At 30.6% G+C, this 21,188-nt stretch overlaps 2 protein-coding genes and 1 long non-coding RNA gene across 4 annotated transcripts; 2 read left to right on the forward strand and 1 right to left on the reverse strand.

The window, feature by feature from the left end:
* Window positions 1–1,134: 1,134 nt before the first annotated feature.
* LOC105762311 (uncharacterized) lies at window positions 1,135–2,021 on the reverse strand. The gene is made up of 2 exons (XR_001123832.2): window positions 1,744–2,021; window positions 1,135–1,415 (listed from the first exon to the last, which is right to left on the reverse strand). It is a non-coding gene; the product is annotated as an uncharacterized LOC105762311 (long non-coding RNA).
* Window positions 2,022–14,706: 12,685 nt separating this feature from the next.
* LOC105762664 (glutathione S-transferase F6) lies at window positions 14,707–16,407 on the forward strand. Its single transcript, XM_012580478.2, has 3 exons — window positions 14,707–14,932; window positions 15,035–15,083; window positions 15,713–16,407. Exons 1-3 carry the CDS (start codon window positions 14,783–14,785, stop codon window positions 16,159–16,161), a joined length of 648 nt encoding a protein of 215 aa, XP_012435932.1. The 5' UTR covers window positions 14,707–14,782; the 3' UTR covers window positions 16,162–16,407.
* Window positions 16,408–17,061: 654 nt separating this feature from the next.
* Window positions 17,062–21,115, forward strand: LOC105762665 (dephospho-CoA kinase). 2 transcript variants are annotated; one of them, XM_012580479.2, is made up of 4 exons: window positions 17,062–17,326; window positions 17,508–17,674; window positions 17,754–17,899; window positions 18,407–21,115. In XM_012580479.2, the coding sequence occupies exons 1-4, from the start codon at window positions 17,260–17,262 to the stop codon at window positions 18,843–18,845; spliced, it is 819 nt and encodes a 272-aa protein (XP_012435933.1). In that variant the 5' UTR covers window positions 17,062–17,259; the 3' UTR covers window positions 18,846–21,115. The 2 variants fall into 2 exon arrangements, with proteins under 2 accessions (XP_012435933.1, XP_012435934.1); XM_012580480.2 differs by having other exon boundaries at window positions 17,511–17,674.
* The last annotated feature ends 73 nt before the right edge of the window (window positions 21,116–21,188 follow it).

Below are 21,188 nucleotides of genomic sequence, written 5' to 3' on the forward strand. Positions count from 1 at the left end.
TAAGCCAACGTGGCACATTAAATCATCATTTCAGACCAAAATTCTAGGTTAAATTATACAATTGGTTCCTTTTTTTTTCATTTTGAGCAATTTAATTTTTTTTCTTTTATGCTATTTTAATTTTAATTTTTTTCTTTTCCTTTTTTTATGTTTCTCCCTCTGTTTTCCTCCCTTTTTCATTTCTTTTAACGTAGTTTTTCTATATTTTCCATTTGTTAAAACTAGTCCACAAACTCGCCTCACTCAAAAAAGTTAAATTATTTACAAAAAATAAAAGTATAGGGACTAGTTTTAACAAATGAAAAATATAAAAAAATCACGTTAAAAGAAATGGATAATGGAGGAAAAGAGAGAGAAGCAGAAGAGAATGAAAACAAAGGAAACTTAAAAAAAGAAAAGAAAAAAATTAAATTACTCAAAACAAAAAAATTTAGGGACCGATTGTATAAATTATCCTAAAATTTTTGTTTGAAATAATGATTTAACGTGCCATATCAGCTTACAGTTACACTGTTAACGACTTAGTGACTAAAATATTAAAACGCGATAACGTAAGTGACTAAAACATAACGTTTCAAATATAAATAACTAAAATATAACCTAAAGTAAACAAAAGTGACTATTTTAATAGTTTATTCGAATAAACAAAAATCTACTACCAAACCAACTTTTTAACTCTTTTCTTCGGGCGTTCATAACTACATTTCATGAGGTAATTTTTTTGTAAAACCTAAAAGTTAAACCCAACCCTTCTCTTGAGTCTTGCCTTCAGATTTTTTACACAACCAAAAATTGTTTATCTTTTACTTACATATTTCTACCAATTTTTCATAATGTAATTTCCCATAAGTTTATTTTAAATATTTTTATTTATGGGTGAATAAAGCTTGATTTGATTTTAAAAATTATTTTTTAAAATTTTAAATTAATCAATTTAGTTATTCGATTTTTCGAGTCAACTTGAATAAATAATTGAGTTTCAAGTTCGAGTCGAATTAAATTTTCTAATTTGAATAGCAGATTAGTGTAAATACCATTTTGGTTAATGTCAATTTTGAAAATATGCAAATTAGTCTTTCTCAACAAAAATTACAAATTTTTAAAAAATTTTAAAAAAAAATTCTAAAAAATATATAAAGAAAGTTAAAATTTTAAAAATTTTCTAAAATAATTGTAACAGGCCCAATTGGCCCGGGCCCTTACAAAACAAAAAAATAAGGCAGTCCAAGTTTTTTTACAAGCCCAATTACTTATTTACAGACCAGACCCAACCCTAAGCAAGCCCACTAGCCTAAAACACAAAAAAAAGAGGGAAACCCTAAAGCAGCCACCAGCAGTCGTCGCAAGCCGCAACAGTAGCCACCATTCGCGCGAGTTGCGCCTCCACGTACGGGCGCACTCCACGGCCACCGAACCTGCGAAAAAAGGGGACGTACAACGCAGCAATAACAGAGTAACAGTAAAAAACGCAACGAATATTGAAGAGAAGATTTTTTTGCTTATTTTATTGTCTTTTTTCGGCTATTTAAAGGCCGATTTAAATCATGTAGGGGTGGGGGAAGTCAGTCGAAAATATATGAAAAGAGATAGAGAGAAAATAGAGAGATCAAACCTGTTTTTGCATAGGTGATTTCTTCTTTGTTTTGCTTTGCAGTGTCCATCGTTTTGCATATATATTGTTTTATTCTCTTTTATTTTCGTTTTATTTCATTTAAAATAATAAAGAAAAGAAAGGGATCTTACCTCTTTCGTCAAAGTCGCCGGATGGTTGCCATCTCCGTCGCAATCGGAGCGTTGGCACGAACGGCGACGCAAAATGGGTTAAAAGAGCCCTAGCAGAGCAATTATTATTTTTTTTTTTTTTAAAATGTTTGTTGTGGCTGTTGTTTTGAAGAAAACTAAAGGCTTTCTAATTAGGGTTTTGGGTTGGTTTTTATAGTGGGAAAAGTGACACCGTTAATGGCCAGTGATCATTGCATTTTGTCTTAATGGCCTAATTGCGCATCGGGTCCTTCATCCTTTTATTGCTTTAAAATTAAGTTTTTTTTTGTCTTCAAATTGCCCCTAGGATTTATTTCGTTTTCAAACGGGTCTATAGTTGAACGGCGCCGTTTTGGAGGTAGTGGTTTATTGCCATTTTAGTCCCCGAATATAATGCGCATTGCAATTTGGTCTTTCGTTTTGATTTAAGTTTTTTTTTCTTTTTTCCATTCGTTTAAAAAATAAATTGTTATAATTATCACCCTTATTATATTATTTTCCCATTATTATTATTATATCATTTACTATCACTATAATTATTATATTTTCTATACCTAAACATACCCATATTTTATATATAATATATACATGCATATTTAATATTTTAAGCTTTTATAAATACATGCATATATTTTATACATATGTTTTATTTTTATTTTTTTATTTTTTACTTTTTATATATACTTTATATTTTATATATACACTTTTTTTAAATATATACACATGTACATATTTTTATACTTTTATCTTATTTTCATAAAGTTCAGTATATATATACATGCATATTTTCTTAGAAATTATAATAGGTTTTTGTTTTGTTTTATATATTTCATTTATTTTTTTATATACGTATACTTATATATACCTGTTTTGATATATGCTTATACATGTTTTCAAATTTTATTTATGTCTCATACTTATATTTTGAAAATACATATATACATATATTCTAAATTAAAGTATTTGTTTCATATTGTTCATTAATTTTAACATACCCTTTTGGAAAATAAATATTAGTTTTTTCGATAAATCAAAATCATTTTTTCTTGATTCAAGGTTTATTTTGAATAAAAGCAATATTCAAGGTTTGGGATTTTCAAGAAAATTGAGCCCTAACGTATTGGGTTCCGATTTTCTTTGTTAATCCTAAATAACCGAGAATATTCTTTATTCAAAATGCATGAGAATAAAAATCATTTTTGGGAACTTAACTTGTTGTGTCCTAACGTATTGGGTGTGACATGTTATTTTCTCAAAATGAAGATTTTCACATAAAATAAAGTGATATTCAAAGTTCGGGGATTATGAAGAATTGTACCCTAACGTATTGGGACTCGATTTCTTTACATGGCTTGAGCAATTGATTATCCATTTTCAAATTCCATCGTTTGAGTTGATTTTAAAATCTTTTTAAACCTTCGACACTAAGACATCAAATAATCAATTTGGTACCGATTTTGGGCGTTACAAGGGTGCTAACCCTTCCTCGTATGTTCGACTCCCGAACTCGTTTTCTCAAAATTAAAGAGCCAAAATAATTTTAAGGTGAGCCGATCACACCTAATAAAGGATCGGTGGCGACTCTAGTTTTATTTTTTAAAGTCGACAACTAAATTTTTGTTTTTAAAAAAACGGTTTCGACAATAATAATTTTGGGAACCTAAATAAGTTAATTAATAATTCAAGTTTATCATCTTTGAAGTAATTTTTTTCTTATTTTGTTTTGATTTTTTCAAATATATATGGTTTAAAATTTATATACTCTAACATGAAATTAATTATATTGTAGCAAGATCTTAATTTAACTCAAATAATTTTACTCAATTCAACTGTTCGTGAGGGATGACTTGTGATTTAAATATCTAATAAAAAATACCATGTGTCCTTTTTCATTTACTTTATTTGTTAAATAAATAAGGGGTTTGTTGGCTGAATAAAATAATAGAATTTGGTGCTTTGGTCAAAAGTAGAAGAAAAATGAAGGTATATATATATATATATATATATATATATATATATATATATATATATGACCTTAAAATTTTATTAATTATGAAAATCACCTATTTTTTTAGTGATACACAAACAATAAAAGTTGGTGGAGTCAAAATGTTTGGTGCCACCAACATGCCACGTTAGCCACTAGAATAAAAAAATTATTTTTTGATGGAATTTTGTAGAATGGCACTACCTGTATAAATACCAAGAAAATATTGTTATTTATGAAAATTTGGGATTTAAAAATTCCATTTTTTGGCGGAGCTGGTAAATATGGTGCCAGGGCTTTTCTTTTTTTTTTTTAGTTTTTCGAAATTTAAAAAAAAAATTTGGGTGGAGCTATTTAGAATGGCACCACCATTTTATTGTAGGGATTTTTTTAAATGTGTTTTTTTAAATAATATTTTATTTGGTGGAGTCATATAGAATAGCGCCACTTGTGTACTGTGTATGTTTTTTTCTTTTAAAATGTATTTTTTAATTTAAAATTTTAAAAATAATATTTTATTTGGTGGAGTCATTCTCTTTTGCGTGATCAAATAGCTATATATAACCCCAACCCAATGGCAAATCACTTTAAGTCGGAGAATTTTTTTGTTAATTATATCATGTTAGAGGATGAAGGGGAGAGAGATGAGGAGTGTTTCTTTTTTTATGCTTTTATGTTTAATGGTTATTTTCGGTTGCCAGTTATTTATTCGGTAATGGGTTCAAATTGGTTATGCAGCCAACAGGTGGATTATTTGGGATTCTCTAGGTCAACAAGATGTTTGAAGGTTTTAAGGAATCCCAAATTCAATCGCACGAGTGAGATCATCAATATTACCAGCATCCGAGCTGCAAGATAATAGCATCGAGAAACTTGCTCCCGTTGCAATTAAACAATTTATTTTTCAATTTGTAAGGCACAATGCTATCGATTTTGAACAAAATAGTTTAATTATGTTTTGTTTGTAAGGCACAATGTTGTCGGTCTTGAACAAAATTGTTTAATTTTTTTTTAGTATTGAGAAAGTTGCTCGTATTGTAAAATTATATATTGTAAGTTAAATGAAACTATTTTAGAATGTTGGAAATGTAAAATTATATTTTTGAAATATAATTTTGAATTATGTAAATTGATAGTTGTTTGAGCCACCCAATAAAATAGCATTTTTAAAATTTTTAAAAACACTAAAATAATAAAATTATAATAAAAACTAAAAAAATAATAACTATAATAAACTAAAAGAAGTTAAAAACTAAAAAAAAAAGTTGGCACACAATAAATAAAATGGTGGTGCCATTCTAATTGGAAACACCCAATAAAATTATAATTTTTTAAATTTAAAAAACCAAAAGAAAATACCCGCATTAAAAAAGTGGTGGCGCCATACTTAATGGCTCCACCAAAAAATGGATTTTTTTAAAACCTCTCAATTTTTCATAAATAACAGTATTTCTCTGATATTTATATATGTGATGTCATTTTACATGGTTCCATAAAAAAAATTATTATTTTTTATTCCGGTGGCTGACGTGGTATGTTAATGGCGCCAAACTCTTTGACTCCACCAACTTTTACTGTTCATTTTAAGTCATTTACGTGTATAATCAGAAAAGTGAGTCATTTTTGTAATTAATCAAAATTGTAGGATCATTTTTATAAAAAACCAAAAATGAAAGAACGAAATTTGGCGAAGTTTGTTGGTCCAATGCATGGCTAATATATTAAATAAACCTTTCAACTTTTTTTATTTTATTTCAATAAATCATTATACTTTTATTATATTCAAATAAATTGTTATACTTTTGAATCCCATGTCATGACTTGATGGTCAAGATGTTCATCGTCCCACGTGTGGCCTGGGTTCAAGTTGCGCTAATTGTGTTTGTTGTTTTGGGCTTTACTCTGTTCTCATAATTCACAAAAAAATTGTTATACTTTTATAGCATTCGAATCCTTCATGTTCCAAGTATTGAATCCATTGCAATTTTGCTGTCACTCTCAACTAATAACCGACGTACCCCTTTGCCCCATGCTATTCTGACCCCTAAATTACGACCATAACCAAACACCCAATCCCCCTTAAGACCTCTCACCAAACCCTCAACTGTAGCATTACCAGACTTAACATCAACCCCACAATCCGTATTCAATTTAACCCATCTAATCGGAGGTTTTTCCCAACACAGAATTTTGTTGCTGCAAGGTCGCGCCCAAATTTATTGACACCTTATCCTAAGACCAACTAGTCATGACAATGTCATTTGTACTCAGATGTTGGTCAACAAATATCGCAAAGTTTCTACCTTTCCACAACCTCCATACAACATTAGCAAACATGATTTCCCACCTTACCCCCTTAACTAACAAATTATCCTCATTCTTAATATTAACCATAAACCAATGTTCAAAATCAAGGGTAAAGAAACCATTAGACAAACCATCAGGAGCTAATCTTTTCCAAACTGGTCGAGTCTTACCTCAATTGGTATGGACATTATTGCTAATACAGGAGGATGTGGTTTTGAGTGCACTGAAGTGCATTATCCTCCTATTTATGAGTTGGGGAGGGGTTATTGACAATTTTAGGCATTATGTCAAAAAGAGCAAATATGATCAAAACCTATAATGAGATAGTTAAAAAAAATGTATATCGTATGATTGATTGTCTATGTTAATTTATGTTTTAGTATTACTTAATCTTTCACCGAATTTGTATTTAATTAAGCTTACATGTTTCTTTTCTTAATTTCTTTTCCTTGATATATTCAATAGATTTTTATATTTATAATTATTTTAGTTATTTAAATTTCAATTCAAGAATTAAACTTTCACTTGAGATGGAAATCAAAACCGAAGGTATATAGTAAATGAAAATATCATAAAGAAGAATAAATTTAGTTTTACATAATATCAAGTGTTAGAAATTTTTAAAATATAATATAATTTACAATAGCCACTTTTACATAATAATAGCTTAGCTAGATACAATTAAAAAGTTTAATGGCTTATTTGGGCATCAGTTAAAGTTTAAGGACTTATTTAAATGTAATAAAAGTATAAGAGCTTATTTAAATAAAGTGACACATTTTAAAGGCTTATTTGGATGTAACTATTGAGGCAAGTTTTGGAAGTGGTTGATGGAAGTGCCTACTTCGGTCAATCAACTTGTCTTATTTATTGGCATGTTTGATCAAAATATTCTAATGATTTGCTTGTCTCTTTTTGAAGATTTTGTGTAGCCAATCTTGTATTTGTCATTAGAGAAGAGATTGAATCAAGCAAGATTACTTTTCAAGCATTCTTATGTGATCTACTTACCTTGTATGCTGAGATATGTTATCCAATGAGTTACGGGTTAACTTTATGATCTTTTGTATCCTTATATTAAGGATAATTGATTTGATGTGATTTGGGAAGATCAAAATGGATTGAAGCTTACCTTGCGAAGATGGATGTGTGCTCTAAATATGGAAGGCTTGATCAACCTTGATAGTGTCAGATCTGGTGCTCTATATGTAATATTTTCATCTATGTACATTTGTAATTTTTTCGAACAAATTGGTTAATAAAATAACTCATGGATTTCATTAATATACTTTGTATAATGTCATCATGTGGTTTTTGCATGCAAAGCAAAATAGAAGTAAATATTAGCTTACTAGTTGTCCAATGTTTAAACTAATATTAAGCGATATTACGTGGTCAAGTCGTAATATGGAAAGAATGCTTATATTAGTAGATAAACCCAAACATGTCCTTGGTCTAATCGGAAATGAGCAAACTGGTTACAAGACTAATATGTCATCTATCAAGTCCAATTGAGGAGATGCCTTGTCTTGGGTATTGGAGCAGATGACTCCCAAAAGATAAAGATATAGATGTGACTGACTGGACTGACAGTACATCGAACTGGACCCAAGAAAAATAGATCTTGAATCCGTTTATGGATATATTCACTTGTGATGTTCAAAGTGTGACACACCTAAATCTTGAGTGGATAACAGACTATGTATGTGTGACTTGTATACTTTGATGTAAGTAAAAGCCTGAGTTAAAATAGATAAGGAATCGAAAGTTGGTGCGTTCGATATACGACTTCTGCATTATGTAGCGTCATTTACAACAGTGGAATTTATAGCCCGAGATACGGGTAAATGATATCCTTTTATTGGTATAACATGGTTGATAAAAAGTAAATGTGGTTACGAGTCGTTCGTCTTTGTGATGAAAGACTTGATTAATATTTGATAGTAATTGATTTTTCATCAAGGAGGATGTAATAATTACCATGAGCTAAAATAGGATCATATTGAGAGAATGGATTTATCCGAAAGAGATTAAGCATATCTTATCAGAGTAACACACTTATGACAAGGTCATTGGACGAGCACTAATCAAGTTGCTTTCATAATGGTATGCCATTGGGGAGAACTCAATCACAATACTATAGTGAAATGATTTCGTGACTTAATGAGTTTATAATTAATAGGCGAAAAGTTGGAACTTAATTATAAATCATTTGAGCCCTAATTGCATATGTCCAATCAGACCCTCCTCTAGCTCGTTGAAACTAGAAATGAATTGCATATTGAATCAAATGAACATAAATGGATAGAAATGGTAAAAATGGAGAAATGAGAAATATTTGAAAATGAATGTGGTTTTCTCCAAAATGAAAATGACTTGGAAATGAATTTATGGTTTTCAAATTAAATGAAATTCAAAAATGGAAATAAATCATTTGGTCATTGTGAATCCGTTGAGTATAGAAATATTAAATATATTTTTTCATAGATTCTTTTATGGTAAAGTCATCATGATTTTAACGGAATTAAAATTGGAATGAGAAAATTATTTAATTGAGAAATTAATTAATTTAAATTAATTTGAGGTGTTTATTTTGAGAAATAGAAAAATAAATATCAGATCGGATCGAATCGAATCGAATCGAATTAAAAAGTATTGGGTTAAAAGTCCATGAAGTACTTATAATTGGACTTGATATAAGAGAGATATAAGAGCCCTCATGTTTAAGAGAGGGACAACAAACCCTAGTTTATTGAACTAGGGTTGTCGCGCCCTATACCCTTAGTTAGACTAGGAGTTCGTTTTTCTATTTAAAATAAACTTTTATAATTCAACTGGGTTTTCACCTTTTCTTCCTATAAATAGATAGTATCGGTAAGGCTAAAAACAAAACTTTAAGATATTGTTACTCTGCTAAAAAATAGTTAGATTTTATTCTCTAAGTATTAAATCTATTTTTTGAAATAACAATTTTGTAGGTTTCTATTGAGAGAAGTTTTGTTGTCACACTGAAAGTAAACTATTTCTGATTTTATGTTTGATTGGAACCGTTTGAGCCCACACTTGAACCAGTTTGTGGTACGAATAGTGGAGAAGGCCATTCGGTTGAAAGTTAATAATGGCAATGATCTGTTTAGCCAAAAACACAAGTGTGATTTTCAAATTTTTTATTTTTCGCTGTGCAAAAAAGCCGTTTTCTAACATGATTTTTTCCAACATATAAAGTGTCAAAACCTTTTTTTGAAATCGACCTTTTTTAAGAAAACGAAAATGGGAGTCGCCACCAATCTTTTTTTATGAGGTGTGATCTGATCACCTCGTAATTTGATCGTTTTAATAAAATGTTTGATTTATTAAAACAATGATTTTTAGTCTACAAAATTCAAAGAAATGGGTTTGGGAGTCAGTTACACACGAGGAAGGATTAACACCCTCGTGACGCCCAAAATTGATACCTAGTTAATTACTTGATGTCTTAGTGTCGAGAATTAAAAAATTGAAGAGAATTTAAAAAAACATGATCCCACTTTGCAATAATGTTATTTTTAATTAAAATCACTTGAATAAATCAAAACGTGTGTAAAAAGCCTTCCTATCTCGAAGTAACAAAAATGCTGCATCCCGTAAGTTAGGACACGACATCTCAAATCTTCGAAAATAAGCTTGTTCTTTATTTAATTACTATTTAAATCTCATGTATTTTAATTTTAAAAGGGATGTCCGGCTATCTAGGTTCGAGGAGAAAGCCGAACCCCATAAGTTAGGGCACAACTTCTCGAATCTCCAAATACGGGATATGACCTTAATTTTAAAATTTCCTTCATTAAACAATAACAAATGTAACATTTGAAACAATGTGTATTTATCTTATTTGGGGTATAGTATAAAAACAGCCAATTATATTTAAACATAATGCATGATGTAGTGATTATAAAATGGCTATATGGGTAGAATATTAAAATGATATATAATAATTAAATAAGGAAATGCTATGATGATGCTAATGTAGTTATAGTAATAATAATATTAATAATCGAATCATAGTAATAATGAAATAAATAAGGTAACTTAAAGTAAAAATAAAAAATGGAAAATGATTAAAAGATAAACAAGCATGACATGAGAATGCTAAAAATAATAAGAGAAATAATAAAATAACAAGAACACACTAAAAAGTAAAAATAAAATAATAAATGACAATACTAAACAAAAAAAATGTACCAATAAAAGCATGTATACAATCCAATTCTTAAGTATGTATAAAAAGGAGTAATAAATAAATAAATAGACAATAATAAAATAAATAGATGTTCGATGAAAAGAAAAAAAAGTAAATATAACAAAAAGTAAAGGAAAAATGAATAAGCAAATAAATAAATAAAATAATTAAAATAAATAAAGGACTTAATCGTAACTTAAATTAAATTAAAAGGATAAATTAGGAGAAAATAAATAAATAAAAGACTAAAATGAAAAGCGCAAAAACAAGCGAGGACCAAATGAGCAATTATCCTAATCCTCAGGACACGTGTCCCTTTTCCAGGAGATCATCGAACTGAGGACGTAATTGAAAGCGAGGTAAAATTGAACGGTAAAATTTCTAAAAAGAAAAAATAGTGAAATTAGGACTAAATCAAAACAACTCAAAAGGCAAAAGGACTAAAGTTGTAAATATCCCTCTGAGAAAAACAACACGCGGATCCTAAGGGTGTTTTGGGTTGTGTCGCACCGAAGAGAGCTGTCCACCATCGGGGACGGTGTCCTTCTTCACTTGCGGCGGTGGGATCCGAAATGATTCGGTAAGTTTTGATTTTGATTTTATGTTTTATGCCTTTTTTTTAAATAAAAAAAATAAATAACAGATAAAAATGAAGCAAATCACCTTTGCAAATTTTGTTTTTTGTTTTTTCGATTGCTTTCTCGCTGCGTACATTCAAAAAAAAAATTACATGTTGTTGATGGCTTTTATAGTTGATTTTACACTGTTGTCCTACTGTTTATTTTCCTATTTCGTTACTGTTTTGCGTCTATTCTTGCACGTTGTCTCTGTCCCTTTTTTTGCTCTTTTCTTGCAGGTGGTGGAGTTAACAGAGGGCGATGGGACATGCACCTTTGCCACTTTGGTGTAATAGCGGTAGTGGTAAATCTTGGGACGAGCATACTTATGTAGCATGAGGAACTACGCCAAGGGGTCTAGGGTTTTTTTGGTTTCTGAAAATGTTTAAGTTGTTGGGCCAACGGGCCGTTAGAGTTTTCTTTTATTTTGGGTCATTTGGGCCTCTTTTGTAATTGGACTTGTAATTATTTTATTTTTATTTGGTTTGGTTTGGGCCCGGGCAAAAATGGCCTATTACATAAAGGTTTGACTGTTGGCACTCAATAGTATCCACTGCAAACTGCCACTGAGGCAGTGAAGTTACTTTTCATAATTGAGTTGGCAATTTAATGAAGGAAAATCTTTGGACTAGTGAATGTGTTGATATGTCGAAGATACTATGGTCTATCTATAGAAATCTATGGTTATTGAAGATTGGATTGGATTCAAGTGAATCGATTCAACCTATGTTATGTGGAGATTTAATCGAGATCGTGCCATTGATTTTAAGAGACCATATCTTTATTAGATTATGCTTTTATTAGTATATTATGAAATTGCTATTTTTAAGGGGTTGCTTTGTATTTATTTAATTTCTATGTTAGCAAGTCGAAACATATATATGGTTTGTCTAGGTTTAGAATAGAGATTTATTGAGAGCACTTTGTTTAATTCATTCTGGAATTGTTTTGAGAGAGTCCAATTGGATTGAAAAGTATTAGAGTTTATAGTCTAAATTCTCAGTGGGAGAATTTAGAGGTGAGTGCTCTAACCTTTAGGTACAAAGGTGATATCTCTATACTTGGGGAACAATAGAGTGTGATTCACTTGTTGTATTTTGGACTAAAGATAGTAGAATTACTCATTGAGCTAGACTCCACAAACATAGGGAAACTGAAATGCGTAAACAAACTTGTGTTATTTATTATTTTGTTTACACAAATTTCATAGTGCCAAGTCGTAATGACCACTGCAATCAGATACTTCCATTCAACTTTGATAGTTAAAGCAATTAACTATTTTAAGTGGTAATAGTAACAAAAGTATGAGGGCTACCAACAAGTGCTAAGTGCACTCGTAAGACACATTATACCTTTAAAAAGAGAACTATAGTTTGAATCTTAAAGATAACATTATTAAGAGGAGCAACTACGAGTCAAGCCTCAAAAAAATCAATATGAGAAATATATTCATCATATTAAAAAAATTATGAAGACTTATTCAATTAAGTTGAATCACTTATTTAATATATTCACCTAAAAGAAAAAGACACACTAACATGCAATCAAGTATTCCACAATTATTATACCAGTGAAGGAATAATCCTAAGTTGGCACTAGATTTTTATAATGCAAGATGTTCAGTGCCATTCAATTATTAAGCTGGAGGAATTTTTAACAGAAAAAATCCTGAAGAAATTCGTTTACCTAATGCAAGATTATTACTTTGATAGGATTTTATTTGTATATACATGACTAACATTTTAATAAATAAACTTGATACATAACTTGCTGATTAAATCTTAACTAGATTAGTACGGGTGCAGGAGGATGAGAGTTCGAGTGTGTTGAAACATATTATCCTTCTATTAATGGGTCGAGAAGGGCTATGGATAGTTCTAAACATTGTATCAAAAAGAACAAGTATGATCAGAACCTATAATGAGATTGTTAAAAAAAAATACTTTATAATTCTTTTTTATATATTTTTATCTATTCTAAATTGAAATTTATGAAATTTAAGTGAAATAAGAAAATTGAGTTATTTTATTATATAAGACTTTGGTAATTTAGCTCACCTAAAAGCGAAGTCTATTTCACACAACTCATACCATTTTTCGTGGGGGTTTGGACTTTGAAAAACTAAATCATTACACCACAACTACTCCAATTTTTAAATATGGTTTTGTTTAACTTTTTTAGATCAGTGTTGCTAATCTCTAATATACAAATTATCTTTTTAAAAATATAATATGTAATATTTATTGGTATATAATACTCTATATCTTTATAAATTTTAAAGTATTCAATTAAATTTTTTTATTTTTAGGGGCCAAAATATAATTTTATCATTACTAATTTAAAATTTGATAAACTATAAAGAGCCTAAATAAAAAAATTTATTTTAAAAGGTTGGGAGTCCTACCAGTCCCTTAACTCCGCCACTACTCCATCACATAAATTATTAAAATCTCCTAAAAAGTTAATATAAAAAATCTATATTTTTCTAATAAAAGAAGTGTTGTAAGAATAATATATTTTAATTTTCTTATAACTTTCAATATAAATTATGAAAAACAACATAAATTAGATTAATTAAGTTTTTTTTAACAATTTCATTATAAGTTCTGATCATATATATATATTTTTACATTATGTCTAAAACTACCTATAGCCTCTCCCAACTCATAAATAAAAAGATAATGTACTTCAGCACACTCAAACCTGTGTCCTTCTATATTGTTACCAATACCCATACTAATCGAGCTAATACTCAAACGACAATTATGTTTTTATATTTTATCACAAATTTTTTATATGCGCTAAAATATAAATTACAAGTTGTTGATTCCACCCATTTTACACTGATTTTATTTAAGTATGATATTGAAGTAAAATGTCCTGATAACTCCAAAAGTTATTGATTTAAAAAAAATTAAAAGTAAAATATATAATTGTTTATTTGGGGTAACCAACAAATTTTTTATTTTAAGTGCTATTTTAAAATTGTTTTATTTTGGTCACTCATCGTTAAATCAATATTATTGTATATTTATTTTAACCACTTAGTTTCAGTAAATTTTCGTTTTGCTTACTTATTTTATTTTTAAAATTAATTTTAGTTTTTATAAAAATAAAAAACTTGATTTTATGGAGAAAAACTTGGGTTTTACATAAAAAAGCATTTAATCTTTTATTTTTAGAGTTAATTTAAGTTTTTCCATTGAAAGGGGAAAATTGGAATTCTATAGAGAATTACATAATTTTATAGAAAAAATGATTTTATCTTTTTAGTTTAATTTAATTTTTCCTTTTAGAATACATTTTATTTTTATTGATAAAGGAGGAAAACTTGAGTTTTTATGAGGAAAACTTGGGGGTTTTATAAGAAAAACTATTTTTATCTTTTTAATTTCCTTTTTCCCACTTTTAAAAATAAACATAGTTTTTTAGTATCAAGGAAAAACTTGGTCTCATTTATGTAGTTGAATAACTCAAATTCTTGTAAAAATACAATTCAAAAAAGAAAACGAGTTACTAAAATGGAAATTTATTAAAGTTAGATGACTAAAATGAACATATAATAACATTGAATTGACCGGGAGTGACCAAAATGAAAATTATTTTTGACGGTAGTGCCTAAGATGAAAATGATTTGTAAGAGTAGTGCTTTTAAGATGAAAATTTTTAGTTTTTAGTGCCCGAAATAAAAAAAAATTATGAAAGTTGGATGACCAACTATTTAGTTTACCCAAAAATTAATTAAAATGGAAACTTCAAGAAGGACGGAAAGGTGTCTCCTCCCACCACGCTTTATAAATTAAGTGCATAAAGCGTTCCATTCGCCCAAAAACCCACAAACAAAAAAAGTCTCATTTTTAGCAAACTTACAGTCGTCCTCATCGAACAACTATGGCAGCCATCAAAGTCCACGGAAGCCCTATGTCCACTGCTACACAGAGGGTTCTTGCATGCCTTCACGAGAAAGGTACTGATTTTCAGTTTGTTCCCATAAACATGGCTGCCGGTGAACATAAATCCGAAAACTACCTTTCCCTCAATGTAAGTTTTTCGATAATCACAGATCTGTTTTTTTTTTTAATCTTTTTTATCTAGTAATCCGTGTTTTCCATGAATCTAATAATTCTCGTCCGGTTGATACAGCCATTCGGTCAAGTTCCAGCTTTTGAAGACGGGGACTTAAAGCTCTTCGGTGCATTTTTATGACCCAAACCCTTAGTTTTCTTAGCAGTCCTACTGTTTTATTTAATACGATGTTACTTCCTCATAACCTTAAACTCTTGAATCGGAGAAAAATAGGCGTTAAAGTGTGATGATTATTAAAATAGCAACGGTGTTGCGGATTTACTGCTATATATGGCTTGGTTTGAGTATGAATTTTTCAACAAGGTAGTTAGTAATAAATTAATTTTAGGGTGGATTTGGATGGGTTATGAGTGTATCTTATAGTATAAAAATAGTGGATAGTGTAAAACCACCTTTATTTGAGGTTTTTTTAGCTACTCACTTGAGTATAGGTATTTTGTTGGGGGGCAGAATGAACTTAAAAAAATTGAAGGAGAAGGAAAAATTTTTTAATTCATTAGTATGAGATTAGGGGCGAAGCCAGTCAGGGGCTAGGATGAAATTAAATTTTTTTGTATTAAAATAGTTTAAATTAAATTATTAAATTTTGAGAGGGTCGAAGTTTTCCTTTCATAAAATGGCAAAAAGAGATTAAATTGATTTTTTATTTCATTTTTCATGCCTGTTCTAAACGGATATTGAGTTGCTTATCATTTCTTTTCATGATTAGCTAACCTTAACTTTTGTACAATGCAGAGTCAAGAGCAATCACCCATTACATTGCTCATGAATACAGCGACAAAGGGACCCAACTCTTAATCCCTGGCTCTAACAAGGATATGGCTGTCTTAGAATTATGGAAGGAAGTGGAAGCCCACCAGTTCGATTCTCCATCTTCAAAAATAGCCTGGGAGGCGTTTTACAAGCCATTTTTCGGCATGGTTACCGACTCCGCGGCTGTGGAGGAAAATGAAGGTAAGATTGCCAAAGTTCTTGACGTGTACGAGGCTCGATTGACACAGTCAAAATACTTGGCAAGTGACTACTTCACCTTGGCCGACCTGCATCACATTCCCAACATTCAATGCTTGTTGGCTACACCTGCCAAGAAGCTGATTGATTCTCGTCCGCATGTTTGTGCTTGGGTGAAGGAGATCACTGCTAGGCCTGCTTGGTCTAAGGTCCTCGCTATGCAAAAACAGTGAAAGGTTTCGGCGATTTGGAGCCCACCCGAGCTTATATCAGTAGTCCAATGTTGAATAAGTCCTTCGCATGTTTATTTCGGTGTTTAAAGTCTAATTCGCATAGACTTTTTTTGAGTGTGGTCTGCATTCTTGGGGCCCTCTTCTTATGTTTTTTGTCCTTTTATGTGTCGATTGACTTTGTGCTTGTGGTTGGTTCATCGCTCATCTACAACTAATATACTACAATAATTTACACCTGCTGTTGAATATGATTTCTTAATTATTTTCATTTTATTTTATGGTATGAGTGTAATTAGAATACAATATTTATTTAAACAAAAGAATCTAAAATATAAAAGCTGTCAGAAAATGAAAATATGTAAGAACTTTATTAAATTTAAATACCTTTTAAGGGTAACATAATTTATAGAATTTATATTTTGGTCATTTATCTTGAAAATAATAATTAAAATTTAATGGGTTGTTAAAATTATTTGCTGATCGAAAGTTTTTCATCTCTTTCTCTTTTGTAAGTTTTTTTTTGCTTAAAATAACTTTAAATGTCACTAATTCACAATTAAAATTTAAACATTTTTCTTTTATCTTCGACATTGACTGATAGATTGATTTAGATTTAAAGTATGTTTTCTCTGATTAATGGGTATTGATTTACTATATCAATCGTTGAGTCATCGTTTAGAGCTCTTGCTAGTTGAACTTTTTAAAAAATTTAATAGCTTAGTGATCTAAATAAAATTTTTGAATAGTTTAATGATTTAAATAAGAAAATTTTGATTAATTTAGAGATATTTTTTATCCTTTTAAAGTCGAATGATCAAAATGTAAATTTATTAATAGTTAAGTGATATTGGATGTAATTTACCCAAATTTTATATATTTAAATTTCCCTTATTCAAGATTTAACTAAAATCTGGGATTCTATTTTTCAAATTAAAGAAGTAAAGAAATTATCAGGGGAATTAGGTCAGGACTCAGGAGTAAGACATAACAGATAGCATAAAAAATAGTAGCAAATTTGGGGCATTATGGTGTGCTCCACTTTCAGGTTTGTGTAAACGAGGTGGTAAGTTGAGCCATTTTGGGCAGAAATAAAGGCAAATGCTGGTGGGTTCTTTTGGGATCCAGAGGGTGTCGGTGACACAACAGTTTTGTCTCTCTATCTTCGGTATTTCTATATTTCATATGTTACACGTTTGAATTTTTGAATCAGAAATCGAATTTAATTTGTAATTGGAATTAAATATTTTCAAATATGAAATTACCTTTAAAAAAAAAGGAATTCATTTTTTTCTTCTATTTTTGTTAATTAAGTTTGAATCGGAGATTGATAATTTTTTTTAATAAAGTAGGCGGCGAAGGAAACAGGGGATTGGTCAAAGGGAAAGATCTGAAACAGGGAGCGAAAATGAGGTTAGTAGGGCTGACCGGCGGGATTGCTTCAGGGAAGAGTACCGTCTCTTCCATGTTCAAGCACAACCATATTCCCGTCGTCGATGCTGACATCATTGCTCGGGTACTCTCCCCTTTTTCTTGGGGCCTATCACCTGTTTGATGAAATTACGAACTGGTGCTTTTTATTTTTTATTTTGCAGGATGCCTTGAAGAAGAACTCCGGCGAGTACAAAAAAGTGGTGGCGGCATTCGGACCGGACATTTTACAAGATGATGGCCGAGTTGATCGTTTGAAATTGGGACGAATTGTCTTCTCTGATGCCTCCAAACGTCAACTCCTTAATCGGTTGATTTTTCATTCATTTCATCCTCTTCCTTTTTAAATATTTTAAACTCATATTCATGTTTGGAATAGCTTTAAAGCTTTGTTTCTCTACTATTATACTTATCCGGTAGTCTATAGTAGTCCTGGAGGTCCGAATTTTATCTCCAAATTGCAAATTTTATTAGCATTTTTAGTGTAAAATTTGGTCTTTCTTTAGTTCGTTTTGTATGCATGATTTTCTCAATGTTATGGCAAATTGATATCATGATCTCCTAGGAGGTTGCTTTTTAACGATTTAAAGGCTATTGGAAGTTATGTATGTTGCCTTGTGGTTCTCAAGTCATGGAGGTTAAATTCTAGTACTTTGACGTTTAATTTTTGCCAAGGCTAAATGGCGGAAAATCTAAGTGCCCTTTTATCCCTGGAGGTAATCTGGATGGAGGCTTGATTACTATCATCTGTCATTTACCTTGTCTTGAAACTGCGGATTGTATTGATTCCTTGATTTGGTTAATTTTCTTCTCGTAGGTTATTGGCTCCCTATATATCTTCTGGCATATTTTTAGAAATTTTGAAGCTTTGGTTAAAAGGTCATAAGGTGATCATTCTTGACATTCCGTTGTTGTTTGAGGCCAAGATGGATAAGTGGACAAAACCCATTGTTGTTGTATGGGTTGATCCTGAAACACAACTTCAACGACTTATGGAAAGAGATAATTCGACAGAGGAGGATGCCAGGAACAGGATTAATGCTCAGATGTCTCTAGATTTGAAGAAGAGCCAAGCAGATATTGTGATAGATAACACTGGATCACGTCAAGACTTGCAGGAAAGGTTCAGTGAGGTACTGTCGCAGGTCAAAAGGCCCTTGACATGGACTGAATTCTGGCTTTCAAGGGATGGAGCCTTGACAGCTTTACTTGGTGTGATAATAGGTGTTCTTGCAGGCAAGAAATTTTTTTGGTAATTTAAAGGTACTGCAATCACCACCGAGGCACCAACTTGTGGTTTCAAACTGGTAATAAATCTAGTCTTTTCTTGATGAGGAGGTGATGTTGTTGTAGGTATAAATAACAGCAAATAAGATGAATTATGCTTACTCCTGCCAATTTTATATTTAAGAATTCACTACTGTACCTTTTACTTAAAGGTTGTAGAATGTTGTTGGTTTTCTTTCGATTGCTAACTGTGATATACGTAGTTTTTTATACCATGAAACTTAGATTTACCTTCAAACTCTTTACATTACTTGGTATAAATTGAATAATCATTTAATAATCTAGATGTGAATCTGACTATATTGTTACCGAGACTAAAGATGCCTGCTGTAAAATTGAACTTGCTTCTGATTATTTTCATGCCATAGAATGAAATTATGGAATTGGTTTCTGTTTTTACTTTTAACTTTAGGACCATAGAAGTAGGTACCTTTTTGTTGCTACTGCAGGCTTACTGGGTTCACACCAGGCTGAAGAGATTTCATTGATTGTAGTGGAAAAGTATTTCAGCTCGCTTGGTTCCATAAAACTCCTGGCTGCTGATTACTTTCTTTGATTGATTCTGTAAGTTCCTTCCATCCCCGCCTCATCCTTCCGTGGGTTCATAATTAAATCAGATTCTTCTGTTATTACTTGAATAATATACTTGAATTTAACTACTACATTTTTGAATTGCCTTGTTTTATGATTTGATTGTTCCCTACCTAGCATTCATCATCTGTGGTAGTCCTTCATTTAGTATTCCCCGGTATAATATGCTTCATACTTTACTGCCTTACCTATTCTACAGCTTCTTTTGATCTAGTTGAAGGCAAATACCATAATGAGTGGTCTACTCACTGAGATAAGTCCCCTTAAGTGTGGTTGTATACTGCATTAAGGTTGTTGCCGCCATCAGATTTTATTGAATTCTTCTTTTGAGATTTGGGTGATAAGACTTTTAATGATAATAAACTTGTTCCTTTTACACTATTTCTGTACAAAGGGCATAAAAGCAAGACCTATGAATTGTGAGTGCCAAGTGTTGTCACAAGTCAAGCATGGTAGAGCCATTGGCTTAGACAAAGTGTATTGGGTGGTGTTTTACAAAGTCCATTAAAGTTTCTTAACCTCTTTTCTGGGGTAAATATCTATACATACCAGTTAACTTAAAAGCTTCCAATTCTTTTTCAAAGGTGCTCGTACCACTGAATTAGGTTGTTCAAAGCTAGCAAGGTTACAATGGCTATATAATTTATTTTGTAGTTGAACTTTGTTAATTTCTACTTCCGTTAAGGGCACTTGCGGTCGTTGTTCACTTTCATGTCTGGCTGTTGAAAGCATGAACTGGACAAATCGAGAGATTTATCTTCATACAGGTACGACTAGGTTTTTCTTATGCTATCATTTGTTGGTTTATAACTATTTTTCATTGAGATGTTTGACATAAATGAGAACCAAAACTGATAAGATATTCTCAGAGTAGAAATGGGGGTAAAGCAAGGGACGGGAAGGAACACTTGCTTCTTTTGATGTCTGATTTTATGAGGTCTAATTCTGCTTTTATTCAATTTACTCTTTGTACCTACTTTTTTTATTATTTAAAAATTAAGGTTCAATTAATAACACCATTAGAGACCATCATATTAGGTGGCATTTGTAAAAAAATAAATTTGATCATATGACCAATTTGAAGCCTTGTGGAAACCATGTAAATAAATAAAGTTGCTGTCATGGTTGGGCTATGAATGGTAAAATATATGACTAGAAAAATAAAAAATAAGAACAATCGGTTTTCACTTCTTGCTTTTCTAAAATGAATTTATTTTCTTATTCATATAATCTAATTCAACGTAAGTCTTTTATTGGTATTGTCTGTTGGACTTCAAAATTTAAATCAAAAAGAGTAGAGGGATTAAATTTCAAATGTGTGAAGGGTAGAGGGACTAAGAGCATAATTAAACTGTTTTATGGTCCTTGTAATTAGTGGCATATTGCAAATAACTGAAGTATGTGTGACTGGAGCAATAATTAATGTTCCCCGCTAACCGGCCGCTTATGACAAAACTGTAACTCTATGCGAGGTCTTCAGTATACCTTTTTAAGCAGCTTCAAGAAGAGCAAAGGCACAACAATGGTTATTATTAATTATTAGCCACTCTTGATTTTTATGATTTTAGGTAGGTTTGTTTGTAATTATATATGTGTGACATATTTGGATAACTACAGTAATCAATGAATTTTACTAAATTCGGTTTAATCGGAGTATCTCAATTATATTTTTCAATTTTTGAATAGGGCAAGAATTTGAGTAATTATGTAAATATTTTTAC

The sequence above is a fragment of the Gossypium raimondii genome, chromosome 12 (genome assembly GCF_025698545.1).
Source record: "Gossypium raimondii isolate GPD5lz chromosome 12, ASM2569854v1, whole genome shotgun sequence".
NCBI classification, from domain to species: Eukaryota; Viridiplantae; Streptophyta; class Magnoliopsida; order Malvales; family Malvaceae; genus Gossypium; species Gossypium raimondii.